Source organism: Dysidea avara, chromosome 2 (assembly GCF_963678975.1).
Source record: "Dysidea avara chromosome 2, odDysAvar1.4, whole genome shotgun sequence".
Lineage (NCBI taxonomy): Eukaryota > Metazoa > Porifera > Demospongiae > Dictyoceratida > Dysideidae > Dysidea > Dysidea avara.
The window spans coordinates 13,653,483-13,673,667 of record NC_089273.1 but is presented as its reverse complement, the minus strand read 5'-3'; the positions used below and the strand labels follow the sequence as shown (position 1 = coordinate 13,673,667).

At 37.9% G+C, this 20,185-nt stretch overlaps 2 protein-coding genes across 4 annotated transcripts in view; one reads left to right on the top strand and one right to left on the bottom strand.

The window, feature by feature from the left end:
- LOC136246656 (uncharacterized) overlaps positions 1–20,185 on the top strand; it is a 275,289-nt gene that overhangs the window by 157,031 nt on the left and 98,073 nt on the right. The window lies entirely within an intron of this gene.
- LOC136246298 (uncharacterized) lies at positions 2,926–19,398 on the bottom strand. Its single transcript, XM_066037700.1, has 6 exons — positions 19,330–19,398; positions 18,667–18,788; positions 18,541–18,612; positions 18,380–18,486; positions 3,008–3,153; positions 2,926–2,931 (listed from the first exon to the last, which is right to left on the bottom strand). Exons 1-6 carry the CDS (start codon positions 19,396–19,398, stop codon positions 2,926–2,928), a joined length of 522 nt encoding a protein of 173 aa, XP_065893772.1.

Sequence of the window (20,185 nt, the reverse complement as noted above, 5' to 3'; positions counted from 1 at the left end):
TCACCATCCTACTTTTGTGGGTTTCCAAATTAATTAAATCTCTAGACTACATTTGTGACCAGATCTGCGAAAGGGATCTTATAGCCTAACTTTCCAATTGCATAAACTTGTAATCCATACCTTGACTTGTGAGTACCAGCGTGAAATTTGGTCACTTTACACAGCATTATTCCTGGATGTAATTTTAAGACAACAGGTTAAACACATGATAAGTTATGACTCATCAAACGCAGAAATGTGGAAAGGCTATAAGACCCTTTTTGCAGATCTGGTCACATTTGCGTTCTTCCTTTACACTTAGATAGGCAATGTATTGTTACTACACAATGCCATGTAAGATAAATGAAGCTTTGTGTGTCAAAGCCAAGTTTTGTCCAATTGAGTCACAAATAACTATGTGCTCATGTTTCACAGATAGGTGCAAGTCTTTTTGATGTAATATTATTATACTACTATTGTTGCTAGTTTGTGAACGGATTTAGTTTGTATAATTGGAGAAAGTTATAAAGCAGTAGCTTTTAGATGGCATTTACTGTATTCTGTTGTAACTATTGAGGCTGACTAGCTTTGTTAGTTATGTTATTTTGGGCAAATGACTTGTTTCTAACTGATCTCTAGTGACCTGTTTTTAGCTGAACTCTTAACGGGGGTATATACTTGTTTCTAACTGATCTCTTCACTGGGAGACTCATTTGTAGCCAAACTACAGTAGCTTTCTACAGGGTTAGCTGATCTCTCTACTGGGATGACTTGTACTCTCTACAGGGTGACTTATTTGTATAACTGAACTCTCTACAGGGCAATTTGTTTCTAGCTTAACTCTCTATAAGATGACTTGAAATGGGGTTGAACTCTCTAATTGGTAATGTGTTTCTAGCTGATCTCTCTACAAAGTCACTTGTCTGCAGTGGAATTCTTTACGGACTTGTTTCTAGCTAATCTCTCAAAAGGGTTATTTGTTTGTAGCTGAACTTGCTAAAGGGTGACTTGATTGTAGCTGAACTCTCTACAAGGTCACTTGTTTGTGGCTGAACTCTCCACAGGGTGACTCGCTTGTGACTGTACTCTTTACAGGGATGGTTGGACTCTCTACAGGGTGACCTGTTTGTAGCTCAACTCAATTTGTTTGTAGTTGAACTCTGATTTTTTTTGCACCAAAGTCTCTACATGGAGACTTCTAATGTAACTGAGCTCTGAAGGGTAACTTGTTTGTAGCTGAATTCTATACAGAGAGACTTTAATGTAACCGAACTCTCTACAGTGTGAGTTGTTGATAGCTAAACTCATGTGACTGATTGTAGCTGAACTCTCAACAGGGTGACTTGTTTGAAGCTGAATTCTCTACAAATTAACTTCTAATTTAGGTAATCTTACTACAAGGTCAATTGTTGTATCCAGACTCTTCATGCTGTGACTTGTTTGTATCTGAACTCTCTATCTCTACACAGTGACTTCTATAATTTAGCTGAATTCTCTAAAAGAGTGACTTTTTGCTTAAGGCTGAACTATCTATATAGTGATTTCTAATGCAGCTGAAGACTCCACATGGTGACTTATAGCCCATTTGACAGTGGTTCTGATTACAAATGTAGGGAAGTCATCATGTGTGCTATTGTGAATTACACCTTGACTTGTCAGCTAAAAGAGAAATGGGACACAAAGGAGGACAAATGCATTGTACATGCTATGGTGTGACAAAGGGCACCGGTTGAACTGAGCAACATTAAATTTTAACACTGAGAAAATCAAGCCCAAAAGTCTAACTAATTATGAGTTATGCTTGTATGAAGGTATCAGTCAGTCAGTCACTCAGTCAGTCAGTCAGTCAGTCTATTCATTCATTCATCCATTAAGGCTTTACAGCACAAGTGCTGAAGGTCTGTAGGACACTTGGTCCTACAGCCTATCCAGAGTTGTTACATAAAGTGTGTCTGAAAAGGTGGAGAAAGGAGAAAAAAAAATCCATGACTGGACCTGTGCAGCCTCGAACCTGCAGCCATCTGATTAACGCTCGAACGCTTACAGGAGTCTGTCAGGTGGTCAGGATGTTTTCTCCTTGTCAATTTCAAGTATATATATCCATAGGAACTTAGAGAGTGGCTTATTATCCAAAGTACTCCTTGTGGAACCAAATGGACATTAGTTTATTGACTATCATTCAGTCAACAGATAATTCCACTAAATAAAATTAGTAGCTACCTATTAGAAGCATTTTGGGTTGCATTGACAACACTTATGGGCTTGATTATATCTGCCCAGGCACTATGAAGATAATATGTGGTTAGTTTTGGTGAGAAATTTTTGACTAGAAAACCCACATATTTGGTGATTCCTAAAGTACAGTACTACCCTACATGTGGCTTTTAATGGTACACAACTACTGTAACTGTTCAGCAAATAGTCATAAACTAAGTTTCAACTGATTTGAAACACCAATAGTACCTTCACCTCATGGTAGTTTGTCTACCAACTCACAGTAGTTAGCTTTCATTTTATGATATATTTTTATTGTGAACCTACTTATATTAAATCACAGCAAGAGTTCATGAACTCTTGATCACAGTAAAACTTTTATATTTTTACTGTGCTAAAGGAAATGCACAGTAGGGATATAACACTTTTGTATTGTTTTACTGTGATTTAATATAATGCGCTACTCCAACTTGTTTCAGTACTTTTTATCTATGCGCTTATGGTAAATGAAAATTCCAATTTTTTTTTGTGAACTATATATATAACTAACATATACACAACTTTTGACCAATTGACAATAATATCATTGTATAATCTTACCAGGATTTTTCATTGATATATGTTTTATGTTAGAAGAAGTCATCATCATTGCTGCCAAATGTGGCAAATTATCATATTTGCTTATAGCCATGACAGCAGCAAGCTTATCAAAACTTGTGCGATCATTATTTCTTAAGTCTGTTTTAATTACCACATCAAGAAAATATGACGCCTTTTCTTTGCGTGTTACAAGTGACACGATTGAAGTGCTGACATGTGTTGGTAAAAGATTCTGTCCATGTAGCTCTGCTATGAATTTTTCGTCTTGTAATGGCAAAAATGCGACTAATGCTTGATAATAATGTTCAAGGAAATGCAATGCTGATGAGGCAGCCATGGAAACAGAGTTGTGAATGGTTTCTGTGAAAGCAGTAAGAACAGTATAGTAGCATTACACTGTATGCTAAACATATATGTGACTGGGCCTGCGAAAATAGGGCATGTGGGGCACATGATTTTTGCCTACTTTTTCAAACTTTCATCATTCATAATGTTTTGCACCATTATGTTATGGCAATGCAATTTTCATCTCATAGTTATAATTAGCATTTAGTTGGCTTTATGATACATCTTACAGAATGTAAATATTCTGTTCCAGGACTGAGATATGACCTGTTAGGTGATGGGTTGTAGTTTGTGCCCACATGCCCTGTTTTTGCAGGTCCGGTCACATATGTACATGCACATAATTATGACCAGGTCAACAAAATCGTATTTCCCACTTAATGTAAGAACATAATAAAATGTATTAGAACAATGAATAACGTCAATAATGAATAATCTAATTGGTGAATAAAAGTTGTCAAACTTTAGTATTTACAGTACATGCATGCATACACACTATACACCTACAAAATGTGTACACCAATACAAATGGGACCATGTCACCATGGACAAGTGTCCTTATTATCAAGGTGTCCTCATTAGTGAGGTGTCCTGATTTCAGGGGTCTAAATGTGTGTACACTAATACAAATTCAGAATAATGTATGCTAAGTATATAATAATCAACCAGGTTTTGGAAAATCAGTCACATGTGAAATATATTAAATCCGCATTAATCTGTGTCACAATTAAAGCACTTATACGGTAGTTTAATATATCACAAAATTAACTTTGTTGTAACTGGCTAGTTATTCTAATCACTGTAAAGCTGATTGGTGGTTTGGAGTGCCTTATTTTGATCATAAATATTTGAGTTGCAAAACATGACATTAAGGCTGATTTTCCAAAATCTGGTTACAAATAATGCATAACTCCGTTAATCAGTAATTTAGTATCAGATTAATGACACATAGCTTGATCAGTAGGTCCCTAATGTTGGTCTAACATACATGTCCATTGGGCTAGCAAAACTCTCAACAGGAACGCAACAAGATTGTATAATACTGTAGCTTCATTTACCTATTATGCTATGGCTCAAATCTTTTGCATATTATGCTCAATATAATTATTTTGTTCAATATTATTTGCCTCAGTTCCCATGTTATGTAAGGGTGGGTCTAGGATTTCTGACAGGGGGTTTCCAGTGGTCAGATGCAGGGGTCTGGGGTACAACCCCCTAAACGTTGGCAAGGTTAAAATTTCATAGTGCTTGAAATTTAATAAAGCTTGATGTTTAAAACTACTATACACATTACATTAGTTTAGGTCTACTGATCCTCACTACTATCATTTTGTGCCATTATTTTCTGAGTGTTTCTTGAACTTCTGCATGGCAGAAACACAATGGCGTCTTGACTATATAGCTTATCAATTTTACCAGCATCTTAGAAAGGACACAACACTTACAGTACTTACACTCTATCTAGCTATGTGTGGTAAATATGCAGTCCAATCACACTCATTAAACTATGTTCAGCAATGCCTTCAACTGATATTCTATATAGTTAATCTTGTAGCAAACTTAAAAGCACTACAGTAGCTAAAATACAATGCGATTTAATTTAGTACTTAAAACTCCTTTTCATCTAAGTTGAAGCCTCCTTCCAATAAAATTTCCGATGGATGGCATTTGCTGCCCTTGTAGCTACTCAGTGAACCTACAAAACAAATTGCAGTCAGGCAACTACAGCTAGTGCTACCTAGCTGAATAATAGTGAATGGATTATGGATAGGTCAATCTACCTACTAAATTCTTACTATAATAGTTTATTTAGTTAGCAGTAGTTCACTAGGCTAGTAGACTTGTGCCAATTATGCTGGCATAATTTCAAGTATAATAGGCTCAGCAGAACAGGACATAGCGTAAATTTCTACTTTGTACTTAGTCAGCTTATTCTAGAATATTCTTTGTAAACAGTAACTAGTATAAAAGCAGAGTTGTATTGTTAGGAGTAGTGGAGAATCAGAGTGTATGACAGTGTGTGTAAGAATAAGAGAAGAAATATATGCTGGCAATAGATAAGAAGATATAGATAACAGGCTTGATCGGGGCAATTCCTGTCGAGATCGCGACATTTGGTGCCGAAACCCGGGATCACTCTGGAAAGACTCGTTCTTTTTGAACCCTAGACGCAGAATCTGTGGTACCGTGGAATATTGTTAACGGTACCACATAAGGCGAGTTGTCTGTATTGTCAGACCTGTTGTTCTTGTATAAGTTACAGGAGTCCAGAGTTACCAGCCCTGATGCCAGCATTGAGCACACTGAAAAGCAATAGAACTAGAGCAAAGAATGCTTTAACCCGAGAAGAGCAAGAAGCTAATGAGCTACTGCAGCAAGAATGGATTAGCAGCAGTGAGCAAGAAATTGTGAAATTTTTCCTAATGATTGGAAAAGCAATACTTAATTTGGAAACAAAACTGTCAAGATTTGAGGCTGCTAATGAAAAATTAATGGATGCTATTGAGGCAGAAAGTAATTCTGAAGCTGCTACAGAGTTCCAAGCTACCTTAGATGAAGATAGTGAATTAATAGATAATATTATTAACAGGGTGTCACAGTTGAAGACACTCAAAGATGAAGTTGAAAGAAAACGAAGAGAAGCTGAAACTAGTCAATCTCAGAACCTAGAGAGAAGACTAACACAGGTACAAGAACAAATGTCATTGTTGCAATCTAGCCAAACTGGAGAACTTCGTAACATTTGGTCACCATTGTCAGCAGCAGCTAAGCCACCACAGTTAGATATACAACCTTTTGAAGGCGATGTCTTGAAGTGGAAAGAATTCTGGGACATGTTTGAAGCCTCAGTCCACAGAGTAGAAAGGTTTGCAAATGTTGATAAATTTACATGTCTGAAATCTAAGCTCAGTGGTGATGCTTTACAAGCTATTGCAGGATATCAGTTGTCAAATGAAAATTATCCAGTTGTTGTAGATGTTTTAAAGAAGAGATTTGGAGATAAGCAACTAGTTATTGATGCTTACTATCACAACCTGTCCCACTTACCTCCAGCCACTAACCAAGTGAGTAGTCTACGACAATGTTATGATGCTATAGAAAGAAACCTGAGAAGTTTAGAAGCAATTGGAGAAGATACAAACCATCGACATTTCATAGCTTTGATCAATGAAAAGCTCCCACAGAAAATTTTGTATCAGTTGTATATGTTGCGAGCAGATGGTGAAGAATGGACAGTGACTAAGTTACGTCAGCTACTTGGGAAGCATATTGTAGCAATGGAGATGGCTAGTACAGAATTTTCACAGACAAATTCACAATGGGAGTACAACCCCAAACCTAATCAAAATGGGAACCCCAGAAGACTCCCCCTATTAGTAAGTCGACTGCAAGTGGACTGATGGCAGGAAATAGTAGGCACAAGAGTGTTCCAAAGCCTACTCAACCAAGATGTATATTCTGCGATCAATCCCATTGGTCAGATGAGTGTTCTAATCACCCTACACTACAAGAAAGACAAGAAAAGCTAAAAGGGCTATGTTATATCTGCTTAAAGAAAGGTCACGTGTCTAAGAATTGTAGTAGAAATAAAACCTGTGCACATTGTGGCAACAGAAATCAACACCACAGAAGCCTATGTCCTATGCTATTTGCTAAGAGCAAATCTTCATCTGGTCTTTCTTGTATTGCTGATGAAGCTGAAATCCAGCTTTCAGATACAGAGTCAATGAAAATAAATGTTTTAATGCAGACAGCCACAATCGTGGTAAAGAACATGCAAAGTGAATCCTCTTCAACGGTTCGGTTGATTCTAGATTCAGGAAGCCAGAGAACGTATATCACTGATAGACTAGCAAAGGAAATGAAGTTAGAAGTCGGCCCCCCTGAGAGCATCTCAGTTGTCACATTTGGTATGAATAAATCAACATCAATTCAGTGCAGAATGAGCAAATTGCAGCTATGTTTAAAAGATGGCACTGTCATGTCAATGGATGTGACTGTAGTTCCTAACATCACTGGAAACATAACTCGTCTTCCCTTGTCTTCAGAGGATGCAAAATTCCTGAAGGATGAATCACTAATGTGCAACCTGGCTGATACAATCCCTACAACTACGGAAGATTTCCCAATTAACATGTTGATTGGAAATGATTATTATTTTGATCTCCTACAACCTAGAAAGATGGATCTAGGCAATGGTTTGTTTTTATTTCAGTCAAAACTTGGTTGGATTTTTGGTGGGAGAGTTACAACAAATACAGAAGCTGTGAGTGAATCAAATTTGTTTGTTGGTACTACTGCAGGACTGCCTGCCGGAATGAGGTTAGCTACAAATATGCTTACCTTTAGTGATTCTTCTCATGTAGCAAAACCTGATATAGAAAAATTTTGGAGTTTAGAATCTTTAGGAATTATGGATTCACCATCGCATTGCAACGATGATTTGGCTTTAGATAATTTTAATAACAGTGTCAAGTTTATTAATGGAAGATATATGGTTGCTTGGCCTTGGAAGGAAGAGAACCCAGACTTACCTGAGAATTATCAGTTGGCATATGGAAGACTCAGATCAATTGTGCAAAAACTAAAGAAAGATCCCAAATTGCTAAAACAGTATGAGGAAATAATTCAAGAACAGTTGCGAAGGGGAATTATAGAGAAAGTTACAGACCACTGTGAAGAAGGTACATTAAAGCATTACATTGCTCATCATCCCATTATTACACCTTCAAAGAACACCACCAAACTACGTGTGGTGTATGATGCATCTGCTAAAACTAAACAAAGTCAAAGGAGCTTAAATGAATGTTTATACAGAGGTCCTGTAATGTTACCTGATTTGTCTGGTTTATTACTTAGATTTCGATTGTCACCAATTGGTGTAGTGAGTGATATTGAGAAAGCCTTTTTGAATGTTGGTCTTCAACCACAAGACAGAGATGTCACACGTTTTCTGTGGTTGGAAAATATAAATGTCAATGATCACAATAACAACTTACAAGTTTATCGATTTTGCAGAGTACCTTTTGGAGTAGTATCTAGTCCATTTCTGTTAGCAGCTACAATAACTTACCACCTAAAACACATTGGTAATCCAACAGCTGAACGAATACAACGGGATATTTATGTGGATAACATAATTACAGGAACACGTACCCTAAACGAGGTGCAACATTTGTATACAGACAGCAAACAGATATTTGCAAGAGCTTCCATGAAATTACGAGAATGGGCATCAAACTCCCAAGAGTTAATGAAGTTTGTCCCTGAACAGGATAGAGCAAGTGGCTCAAACATTAAGGTCCTTGGTATAAATTGGAATTTGAACAGTGATACTTTGTTACTACCAGGACCTTCAGGTGACAGAACAAAGGAAGCTAGTACAAAACGTGAAGTACTGCAAGCAGTAGCATCTATTTTTGATCCACTTGGATTTTTTGCTCCAACAGTCTTAGAAGCCAAGCTGTTCATACAGGAGTTGTGGACATGCAAATTTGATTGGGACACAGAACTTCCTAGTGAGTATCTGAGCAGGTGGCAACACTTATGGGATATCTTAACAACTATTTCAATGTACAATATACCCAGACATGTTGGAATGAAGATCACTGAAAGTGAACCGATAGAGTATAGATTACTTTGCTTTTGTGACGCATCTGCAAAAGCATATACTGCAGTAATTTACCTGCATCAGTCATCAGCTGGTGAATGTAAAGTCGACTGTATTTTTTCAAAAACACGCCTGGCTCCACAGAAGACAACAATTCCACGATTGGAGTTATTAGGTGTCCTTATTGGAACGAGAGCACTAGAATTTGTTGACAGAGAACTACATTTGCCAATTTCTTCAAAGGTTGTATGGACTGACTCACAATGTGTGCTCCACTGGCTTCAGAGTAATAAGCCTCTTCCAGTGTTTGTAGAGAATAGGTTGAAAGAAATTAAGTCCCACAAAAGAATGTCATTCAAGTATGTTCCGACTCAAGAAAACCCGGCAGATCTAGCCACCAGAGGAAAATCGCCTTCTGAATTACAATGTTCTATATGGTGGAATGGGCCTACATGGTTATCAAATCCACAAGAGAAATGGCCAGTTTACAAGTTTTCAGAAACATCTTCTCAAATAGTCGGAGATCAAGAAGAACACAAAGTCCTTTTTGAAACAAAACTCATAGCTGGGGAGAGTCCTGATGGAAATGTTAATTTATCAATCATTGAAATTGAACGATTTTCATCACTTCAAAAACTACTGCGAACCACTGCTTGGATTTTAAGATATGTTGACAAGTTCAAGAAAACACAAACTGTAACAGGTTTATTGACATCGCAAGAATTGAAGAACGCAAAGCTTCTATGGGACCAGTTTACACAACAGAAGTGTTATTCAGACACAATTAAACTGATGAGAGATGGCAAAAGTAGTAATATGACAGATCAGTTAAATTTAATGATTGACGAACAAGGCCTTTTGAGATGTCAGGGAAGATATCAGAATGCTGAGCTGACACAAGGTGCAAAATGCCCAAAGCTTCTTCCGAGTAAAGAACCATACACTCGCTTAGTGATTGAATATATTCATTGCAAGGTACTTCACTCAGGTGTGGCACAAACATTAGCTGAAGTTAGACAAGAATACTGGATTCCACATGGAAGATCAGAAGTAAAGAGAACACTTAAAAATTGTAGAATCTGTCAACGAACAGAATGCGGACCGTTCAAAATGCCACAAATGCCTCCATGGCCAAAAGAAAGAGTCACCAAGTCGATACCATTTGAATATACTGGTTTAGATTACTTTGGACCACTGTACATCAAACACTATTCAGCCGAAGATGAAGCTCCAGCTACCATGAAAGTTTGGGTATGTCTGTTTACTTGTTTTACAGTTAGAGCTATACACTTGGAGCTGATTAATGATATGTCTACAGAGGAGTTTCTACTTTGTTTTCGTAGATTCATAGCAAGACGTGGTATTCCAAGACAAATCCTATCTGATAATGCAAAACAGTTCAAAACAGCAAGCACAGTGTTGAACAAAGTTTGGAGCAATGTATTGACCAGTGATCAAGTAAATGTTTTCAGTACTGATCAAGGAATTGAGTGGAAGTTCATAGTTGATCTTGCCCCCTGGATGGGAGGACTATATGAGAGATTAGTTGGTTTGTCTAAAAGAGCACTATGCAAAACAATTGGAAACAGGTGTTTAACTGAGAGCCAGTTAGTCACAGTTCTCACAGAGATAGAAGCAATGATAAATTCTCGTCCCTTGGTTTACCTAGATGATGATGTTAACTCATATTCGGTTATCACACCTACAAGTTTTTTGTCATTAACTAATCGACATATGTGACTGGATCTACGAAAACCGTTCTTATCGCCCAAGACAGGAAGTTTGATTTTTTCACACAAACACAAAGCTTAATGAATGCACTATCAAGTTTCACTGCCACAGTCGACCAGAGTAAAGTGGTCTGCTTTTGCTGGCTGCTTTTCTAGAGCACAGTGGCGAGCCGTACGAGTGGGCTGGGGTCTTGATGGAGCCCTGGCCGACCAGGAGATGGCTGTGTGTGGCTGTACAGCTCTGTGGTGTTGGACAATGACCTGTGCTGTAAATTTCCTTTCATTTTAGCCAGTTCTGAGCCCTGAATGGCCTATAACTTGGCCTAATTCATCCTAGCACGTCTCTTTTCAATTTGTGAACACCATCTTGCCCTCTTTCCAGGGCCCCCGCCTCCCACCCCTTCTGGAGCTGGCCTGATACAGACAACCTCGGTTTAAAAACTATCTAAAATGGCGGGAAACTTAGCTGTTGACTACTTCTTCAGTGGATGATCAGGAAGGTAAGAAATTGTTGTGAAACGTGTGAAAATTTGGTATGCGTAGCTACCACCATTGGCCAGCTACAACACACAGAATATTTAAAACCGACGTTTCTCGATACTTTTAAATGGGCGATAAGACCGGTTTTCCCAGAGACAGTCACATATGATTCCTGATTACAGTCCCGATGTTGACCCAGAATTTGAAGTGACACAGAATATCAGCACTAGTCAAAAGTTACTAGATATGTGGAAGACGGGTCAAAATTACTTAAATCAGTTTTGGAAAATATGGAGTAAGGATTATTTACTTAACCTAAGAGAAAGAAGCCAACTATTTAAATCAAAGAAGAATAGCAGTAAACTAGTGCCAAAGGTTGGAGATGTTGTTTTGATCAAAGATAATTTACCCAGGGGACAGTGGAAGATAGGAAGAATAAACAAGTTGATTCAAGGTAGAGATAATGTTGTACGCTCAGCAATGGTGACATTACCATCAAGAAGAACCATACATAGAGCGCTAAAGCTCCTCTACCCTATTGAATGTCCAGAGCAAGATAAAATTAATGAACAGTTTGAGAATGATGAAGATAATTGTGATAAGGAAAGGACAGTAAGAAAGGCAGCCAAGACAGCAATAGAAAGAATTAAACTATATTATAATGATGAATCAGATGGAGATGGTGAACTTGTTGGCGGTGGGAGTGTCGCGGATACGCGAAATAACTTGCCTACTGGCATAACTGATGTGAATGATCAGGCCCAACAACATGAACAATCATGCCCTGCACATGTCAGCAATGACTCAGCAGAACAGGACATAGCGTAAATTTTTACTTTGTACTTAGTCAGCTTATTCTAGAATATTCTTTGTAAACAGTAACTAGTATAAAAGCAGAGTTGCATTGTTAGGAGTAGTGGAGAATCAGAGTGTATGACAGTGTGTGTAAGAATAAGAGAAGAAATATATGCTGGCAATAGATAAGAAGATATAGATAACAGGCTTGATCGGGGCAATTCCTGTCGAGATCGCGACAGATATACTCTAACAAAACAGAGCAAAAGAGCAAAATTGTAAATTCAAATTGCAAGAGCAAATTCATCTCTGCCATTCTCCAGAGCAAAATTGGCTCAAGCCTACAATTATCTTGGAACATTTTAATCAGAGAATGCTCTATTAGAGTATAGTTATTGTGTCACTACATCACTCATAGTACATGTGTGTGTGTGTGTGTGTGTGTGTGTTTAACACACATGAATGAATGGTGGTGAGGTTTTAAGGTAGTAGCTTGCCATTATTGTAAAAAGTTAGAGATGCTCCTGCGCATAAAGCAGGTACCAATGTTAGTGTTAGAATAACAGACTCATTACTACAAGATCACATGCTATTTATAAATTTTAAATAGATATGAGACAGAAAAATTCTTCCTTATACAAATCAACGTGCATTGTCAAATATCAAAAGTAGAAAATCAGTTTTAAAACTTATTATTTGCTATACACTTTGTTATTCCTCACCTCCATTATCATGCATGCACAAGACACATGTATTAAGCCCACAATATTCTTACTTCAAATTCCATGCACAATTTTATAATTATATCTATCCAAAACAGCCAAGCTGTAAAAAAGTGTGGCCCTCAAAAAGGCTATGGTGAAAAAGATGTGAAATCCAAGGTGGTGGCCAAGAAATGGCGGTTAATGGTAAAAAATTTAATAACGATAATTCAGATAAATTTGGTGCTACTTGATTTTGGCACCAAATTCACCTGAGTTGCTGTTATTAAAATGTTTACCATTAACCACCATTTCTTGGCTGCCACCTTGGATTTCACATCTTTTTTCACTTGTTTCTAGCAGATCTCTCTATAGGATAACTTGTTTGTAGCTGAACTCTCTAGTGTTATAGATTTTACCTCAGAAATTGTTTATGACAAAATTATGAACATACATAACAGTAAGTCTCCAGGACCAGATGGCTGGCCAATCCCTATAATGTATAAAATCTGTGGGTGAATTTATTGCCACCCCATTGTCCATCACATTTAACAAATCATTTAATAGTGAAACCTTACCAAATGAGTGGAAAAATGCATCTATCCATAAGAAATGTGCTAGAGACCAAGTTAACAACTATCGTCTAGTCAGTTTTACATCCATCTTCAACAAATTTATGGAGTCTATAGTCAAAGATCACCTAATGAGTCATTTACTATCAAACAGCTTGCTCTCAGCTTACCAATTCGGATTTGTACCAGGTAGATCATGTACCACTCAATTACTTCACGTCCTTGACTATTTTACACAACATTTAGACATGGGCTTTTCTGTTGATGTGCTTTAATTACCTAGACTTTCAAAAAGCTTTTTACTCAATCCCCCACCAATGCTTGATTCAAAAACCATTCTCCTTTGGGGTATGTGGTAAGATGCTACTGTGGATAAAGGATTTTCTTATGAATAGAACACAAGAAGTAGTGCTAAATGGACAGAAATCTAATTCCATTCCTGTTACAAGTGGAGTCACTCAAGAATCAGTGTTGGGTCCCATCTTGTTCATGATGTTTGTTAATGACTTACCCTCAATTGTATCAAGCCCCACGTATATGTTTGCTGACGATACAAAGATTTTTCGTGCTATACGAATAAGTGAAGACCATACAGCACTTCAATATGACTTGGACTTACTTTATGAATGGTCAATTCATTGGCAATTGAAGTTTAACATCTTGAAGTGCAAGCATGTACACTTTGGACCAATACATCACTATGGGTCATAGTATTTGAGCTGCTTAATTATTGATAGTGTCAAATCCCGTAAAGACCTAGGCATTATCTTAGACCACCAACTTAAGTTCCACTCACACACCACAGAGGTTGCTGCAAAAGCCAACTGTTTACTGGAATTGATCAGGAGATCTTTCGATTATCTAGATTCTGATATGTTGATTAAATTATATAAAGTTTAAGTATTAAACACAGTTAATGTTGTGAAGCGTAGGCTGTGCAAATATCCAAAATATTAGCATGCAACAGTGGGCTCTAATAAGAACAACGCATGCGCAACAAAGTGAGCAGAACACGTTGGCAGTAATTCATACCTGTTGTAACAAAACTTGCCAGTTACAGTGGCTTTAAATCTTCAAGATGAATACTCGTAGTGCTCGCCGGCTGAGGAAAGGGAGGGTTGTCGTCCTTGGGAAGGTCAACTGCTGGATTGAGCAAGCGAAGAGCTTTGTCACGCCGGAGGAAGGGCCGCCTAAAGGAACAAGTATTCCGGACAGGACGACGACGCGACAAGATGCGATACTACAATGCTAGCAGCTGCCTTCAGGGTCGTTTCTACAAGTTGCTTACCTTGGCCCAAGCACGGTGTCACTGTCGCCTGGAACAGCTCCGACGCCGCTGGACTCAATACCAACAGTAACTACAGCTCCACCTCATACCATAGCCAGTTCGTTGGACGCCACCTAATCAACAAAAATGTAGGGAAATCACGTGGTGGGCATCAATCAGAATCTTCGAGGATAAACACCACGACTATCGCGAAACGGCCTCAGTCAAGATGCTGCATCGGCTGTAGTTCTGACTGGATTCCTTCACTGTGCCAGCCTGGATCCCTTCACCGTGCCAGCTGCTACCACAAGTAGAGATTGCTATTAAGGGATGCTCGCAGTTCAAATCTTTGTCAGGAGAGATGCTCTTTTATCCTGCCTGCAGTCACAGACAAGCCCCTCCAGTTCAGAGTGCCATCAGGAAATTGGGTTGCTAACAGCTGCTTGCCTCTCCCATCCAGATCAGTATCAGGAGACGCTCTCCCAACCAGATTACTAGCTGAAGATGCTCTCCCAAACACCACGACTATCGCGAAACGGCCTCAAACAAGATGCTGCATCGGGTAAGCAACAGTATAATACCAATTGGTGTACTAGTATAATCTTGCACACCGTCCCCACACACACTGTATATATTTGCATGCAATCAGTGGGGATGTACCGGTACATCGTATCAGTGGCCAATATGGCGATTTAGTTTTTTTGCCAATATCGGTTGGTCTCAATATAGCCGCCAAAATCAATATAATATACCGAAATAGTCTTTGCCATGGTAAAGCTGCATTATACCCTCTATTATCTAGCAAACAAAGCTGGGGAAACAGTAGTTTTATCCTTGAAAAGAAGTGCTACGCTACGAGAAGCCATAGAAATATGCGCATAGCAAACATTCTTTGTTATACCCATACAAAAATGATCATAGTGGAGAGCTATAAAAAAATAATAATAATAATAATAATAATAATAAAAAAAAAAAAAAGCAACCATGGGATGAATAAACTAGAAACACAGCTGAAACAACCAGCCATCTCTACAAGCCATTAAAAATACGGAGTGATTTGGACTTATCTTGGTGGGAGCACGTACTAAATAATAATAATAATAATAATAAATTAACTTGTGGGTGCCTCACGGTCTGGGCGGTTAATTGAGGCCACACCACCACAGGCAATCAACCATTGGCAGTGATTGTTAGGACTTGGAACTACTTACTAAGTGTATCTTATGGCAAGTTAAAGTTTCTCAGTTTCCTCTAATCTAAATCTTTATTATATTGGGTTGGTATTGGTGTTCTGACTCAGTATATCGCTTTATATTGAAATTTCTCTATTCGTACACCTCCAGTAAAAAGGTGAAATAATAAGAGTTGCTTTGTATAAACAACAACACAAACACATTGTTATCATAAATTGTATGTTGAAAAGCAACCAAGTACATGTTAGAACTTTGCATAGTAGTTTCACAGTGTTGTGCCAGCTTCTTGTACACCATACCCCTTGAGTCTTATAATAGTCCCAAAGAAAAGTCCATTTTATTGTCATTAAAGGAAACTTCAACCTATACATCTTCAACAGGAATTGTTTCAAAACACAGTGCTTGCTCTAATGTGTACACGATACAGTGTCTTCGTCATATATCTGTAGCTCTATGGTTAGCATCTGTTCCGCAACTTTGCCAGGCAATTGGTACGGGGCACACCATTGGATTGTTAGTTGCATGTTAGTTTGCGTGTACGTTATGTCTTCCTAATGTTTATGTTGTCACACTTGCTTGATATGTATGTCGTCACCATTGCTTGTCCGTATACCAACATATGTCACTGCCACTGCTTGTTTTGTATGTCACCGTTGCTCAGCTTGCACATCATCATCATCATTTTCTGTATGCTGCAAGCATAGCTTATCTTGCATATTACTAGATGTCGCCACCATCATCATTTCTGCACATTGCATGGTCTAAATAAATAACCTTGATGCTTGGGGGGTAGATCACGATATACATAATACATATCATGACCTACCTATGGCCTCTATTGTAAAGAGTTTAGGACAGAGACGCTTCTCTGCTCTAAACTCTTTCATTACCCAAGCATCAATAAACCAAAAGTACTTCCTACTTTGGCCCCGCTGGAATTACATAACCTTGCCTAGGCCATATACCATGGCAGATGAGGCCCCCTGGCACTTACCACACCCCCTCCTCAATCAATGGATTGCTGGAGGTGAAGAATGAAGATCCGAGGAACAGAGCACGTAAATAGGTGAGTGGTAGCGTAACTAAACATTAATTACGGCTTTGGTATGCCCTGCACTTGAATATAGCAATGCAGTATAGGGCCTTCCTTTGTTCTCGATCAAAGAAAAGTAAAAAAAAGTCCAACACAGGTCTACACGTTTGCTACCATCAGTTAGAGACAAGCCCTATGAGGAGAGACTTCAATACTTCAGTTACCATATCTGACTCATAGGAGTCACAGAGGTAACATGATACTTCTATACAAGATTCTCTCAATAATCATTTTAATTTAGATTTTTCTACTTTATATACCTACTCCAATACCACCATCACCAGGGGACACCAGTTCAGTCAGTGTTTGAGTATCATTCAAGATTTAACTGTAGATCAAAATATATTTTAATAGGTTAATCAATGATTGGAACACTTTGCCTGCATTGTAGTTAACGCTAATTCTGTAAATAGTTTTAAATTCTTATTAGACAAGTGCATGAAAAAATTAGGAATTTTCCATATGAGTAAGGACTGCAGCAATAAAAAAAGCACTGAAACAAGCCGCTGAGACAAAACACAACTGAATGATTGCATTTTAATCCCTACTTTAACCATACATCATAGCAGGCTAAAGTAGGGATTAAAATGCAATAATTCAGTTGTGTTTTGTCTCAGTGGCTTGTTTCAGTGCCTTTTATTGCTGCAGTTCATATGGAAAATTCCAAATTTTTTCTTGCACTTGTTTGTGTACTTTCTCTCGTAAATTTTTATTCAATAACCATATTGAGTAATCCCCCCCCATCTGCAATTTTTGAAATACATAGCTAAATGTTCCTAAGGATGCGGATTTTTAACAAACCGCTTTAAACAGCACATTACCCACAGAAGTATCATTTCAACTGTTTTATAGTGTGTCTACAATATTATTTTCCACAAATTCTCTCAACAGAGCCTCAGGGCTGCTCTTACTTTTAGTTTGCGTAAGTACGGGTCATGCCCACTTTCTAGACGACGAGATACGCGAGCCTGTGAGGCCTACTACGGTCTTTTTCAGTTGTAATATGCCTGAAAAGAGCTCTGGGAAAGCTACCCATAGAGTCTGTAGAGAGGCGCCATATACAACTGGTTTTTAAACTCGGAAAAGAACCACCTTCGAGCCAAAGCAAACACTCTAATCCTCACGCATGTAGTGGCGATGTTGAACAGGCAGCAGCATATCCCGAGGTGTATCCCAGCATTAAAATCACATGCTTGCTACAATTATGCTACACATTTATTTCAATATGTTGGGGCGCTGTGGTGCGCGTGCTTTGATGGAAGCCGTACCCATGAGAGATGGCCATGATAAAGAAGGATCAAAGATAAAACAGTAAGACAGTAGCACACACATCGTAGGTATTTAATATTGTGAAAGGTTTTTTCTCCACAAAATTCGAAGCGTTTCCTTCAATGAAGCAAGGCTGTAGCTGTAGCCAGTTTTCCACTACGCTTGACTGAACGCATCAGCGAGGCAGGCAGTGAGGCAGTAGAAAATTTGCTAAAGAAATTTTTTTTTTATATCGTAGCACCTCGTTGGAATCATTTCGGGTCGTTCTGAAGACACACTTGGGCTTGTTTATACCTGACCAATACTGTGAAATGGCCGTGAAGGATTTCTGAAGATGATTTTAGGTAGATTTTTCTTCGTGGACTATGCCCACACCTTCATCATCCCTACTATACAGTACTATTGTACTGTATGATAATTACTTATATTTCTTTTGTATAAATTATTAATTGTACTGTTATGTGCTAATCTGGTGTACAGGCTGTGTATTTACCGGTACTTTAATCATAATCATAATAATAATCATGTACCTTCCATACACTCCTCATTTGCTGTCGGTTTCGGTTGCTCTGGTAATGATGGTGGTGGCGAAGTACTATCTTCATGTCTGCTACTATGATGTCTTCTCCTGGTCTCACTACAGAAATAGAACTCACAACTCTCTATAAATTATACAAAATTTTTCACTCACTTGTGACTTGATCGTTGAGGATCTTTACCCAGTGCACTGCCAGGAAGTCTAGCAATGGCTTCCTTAAGACCACTACATTTCATAACCAATATAATACACAAAGAATAGCTACTGTAGATGTCTTACTCTCTCCTGTTAGCATCAAACAAGCAAGAGTATGCTTGTAATTGAGATGTTGTCATGCTTAGCAACATGTTGCCATCAACATGGTTAGTCCGAAAGTCTTGACAACAGTCACTAAATCCAACCTGTATACAACACAATATAACACCAACCATAAGCAAATTAGAACTACATAACTAATTGACAATAGAATTATAATGCAACACATGTAGTTGCTGGACTTACCACAAATACAACCTTAAAAATGACAATATATTTATTACTCTATAAAAAGAATATGTCTATACTTCTGGTACAATTTGATGCACTACCAAAGAAGAAAGAACCAACAGTCGATACAAGGGCTTCATGTAAATGAAGATTGCTATACAGAAAAATTAAAATTATGATCAGTTGGTGTTTCAGGAGTGCCTATTAAGGACATGGTGCCTCCCAGCACACAACGGAAATTGGGACTCCACAGATAAATTTGAAAAAGATCTAAGCATCAACAGGTTCAGCTGAATTAGCTCCATAGAACTATGATCCACATGGAAGAACAGCTTTCAGCTGCATGCAGTAGTCTAAATGACAAAAAAAACTCTGAAGGAAGAAAATAAACCTCTTACACTAAAGGAAAATTCTCAGTCTAAAAGTGTGAGTTATAAGAAAAGTTTGCTTGCTTACCTCTTGGAGCCACAGTGCCACATCACGTGCTCCCCAACCTCTGATATTCTGTTCTGGATGATTGTTCATCTAAACATTAAAGCAAATAAAACCGGTGAACAATAATACTTTATGGGTGCATTACATGATGCAGTACATTTACAAGGAAATTCCGTGAAAAACTTTGGCTCTATAAATTGTATTACTTTGATAAAAGCATCTATTTAGCGGCTTCTCGTAATTATACAAAAGCTGCTAGAGTCAGTTCTATCCTACTGGTGAATAAATTTGTTATACAGTAACAAGTACACAGAAAAATTTGGAATTTTCAACTAGAGTAGGTACCATAGCATATCGATAAAAAGTACTGAAACAAGCTGGAGTAGTGCACGATATTAAATCACAGTAAAAGAATAAGAAGTGTTATATCCCTCCTGCGCATTTTTATTATGGTACAGTATCTTGAGCAAGTTACTTTTTAAAAGTAACTAAGTTACATATTACTTGCTACAGAACTATTTAGTTACAGTTACATATTACCCAATAAAAGAAGTAACTATAATAATATTACGTATTATATTACTTTGTGTGCATAGCCTTAAGCTGTCACGTGTGAAACTACCACCTTATCACGTGACATGATTTCGTTGTTGGGAAATGTGCAAATCTTGGTTATAAGTAAGAAGCTGGTGAATAAGTTTCATTCAGTAGGCTTCATTACTTCGTTGTGGCTAGGCATTACTCAGTGGATTACTAACAAGATTAGTAACTTCGTTACTTGCAGTAATAATATTACGTAATATTAGACTTGTTACAGTAACTATATCACTTAGGTAACGCGTTACATTTGTAAGTAAAGTAATTTGAGTTATATTAC

Excerpts from the sequence above, each read along its gene's own strand:
- LOC136246298 (XM_066037700.1), bottom strand. The coding sequence starts at position 19,398 with ATGAACAATCATCCAGAACAGAATATCAGAGGTTGGGGAGCACGTGAT. Across the intron at positions 18,789-19,329 it reads TGGCACTGTGGCTCCAAGAG|GTTGGATTTAGTGACTGTTG; the intron begins GTAAGCAAGCAA and ends TGTTGTATACAG. Across the intron at positions 18,613-18,666 it reads TTTGATGCTAACAGGAGAGA|TGGTCTTAAGGAAGCCATTG; the intron begins GTAAGACATCTA and ends TATGAAATGTAG.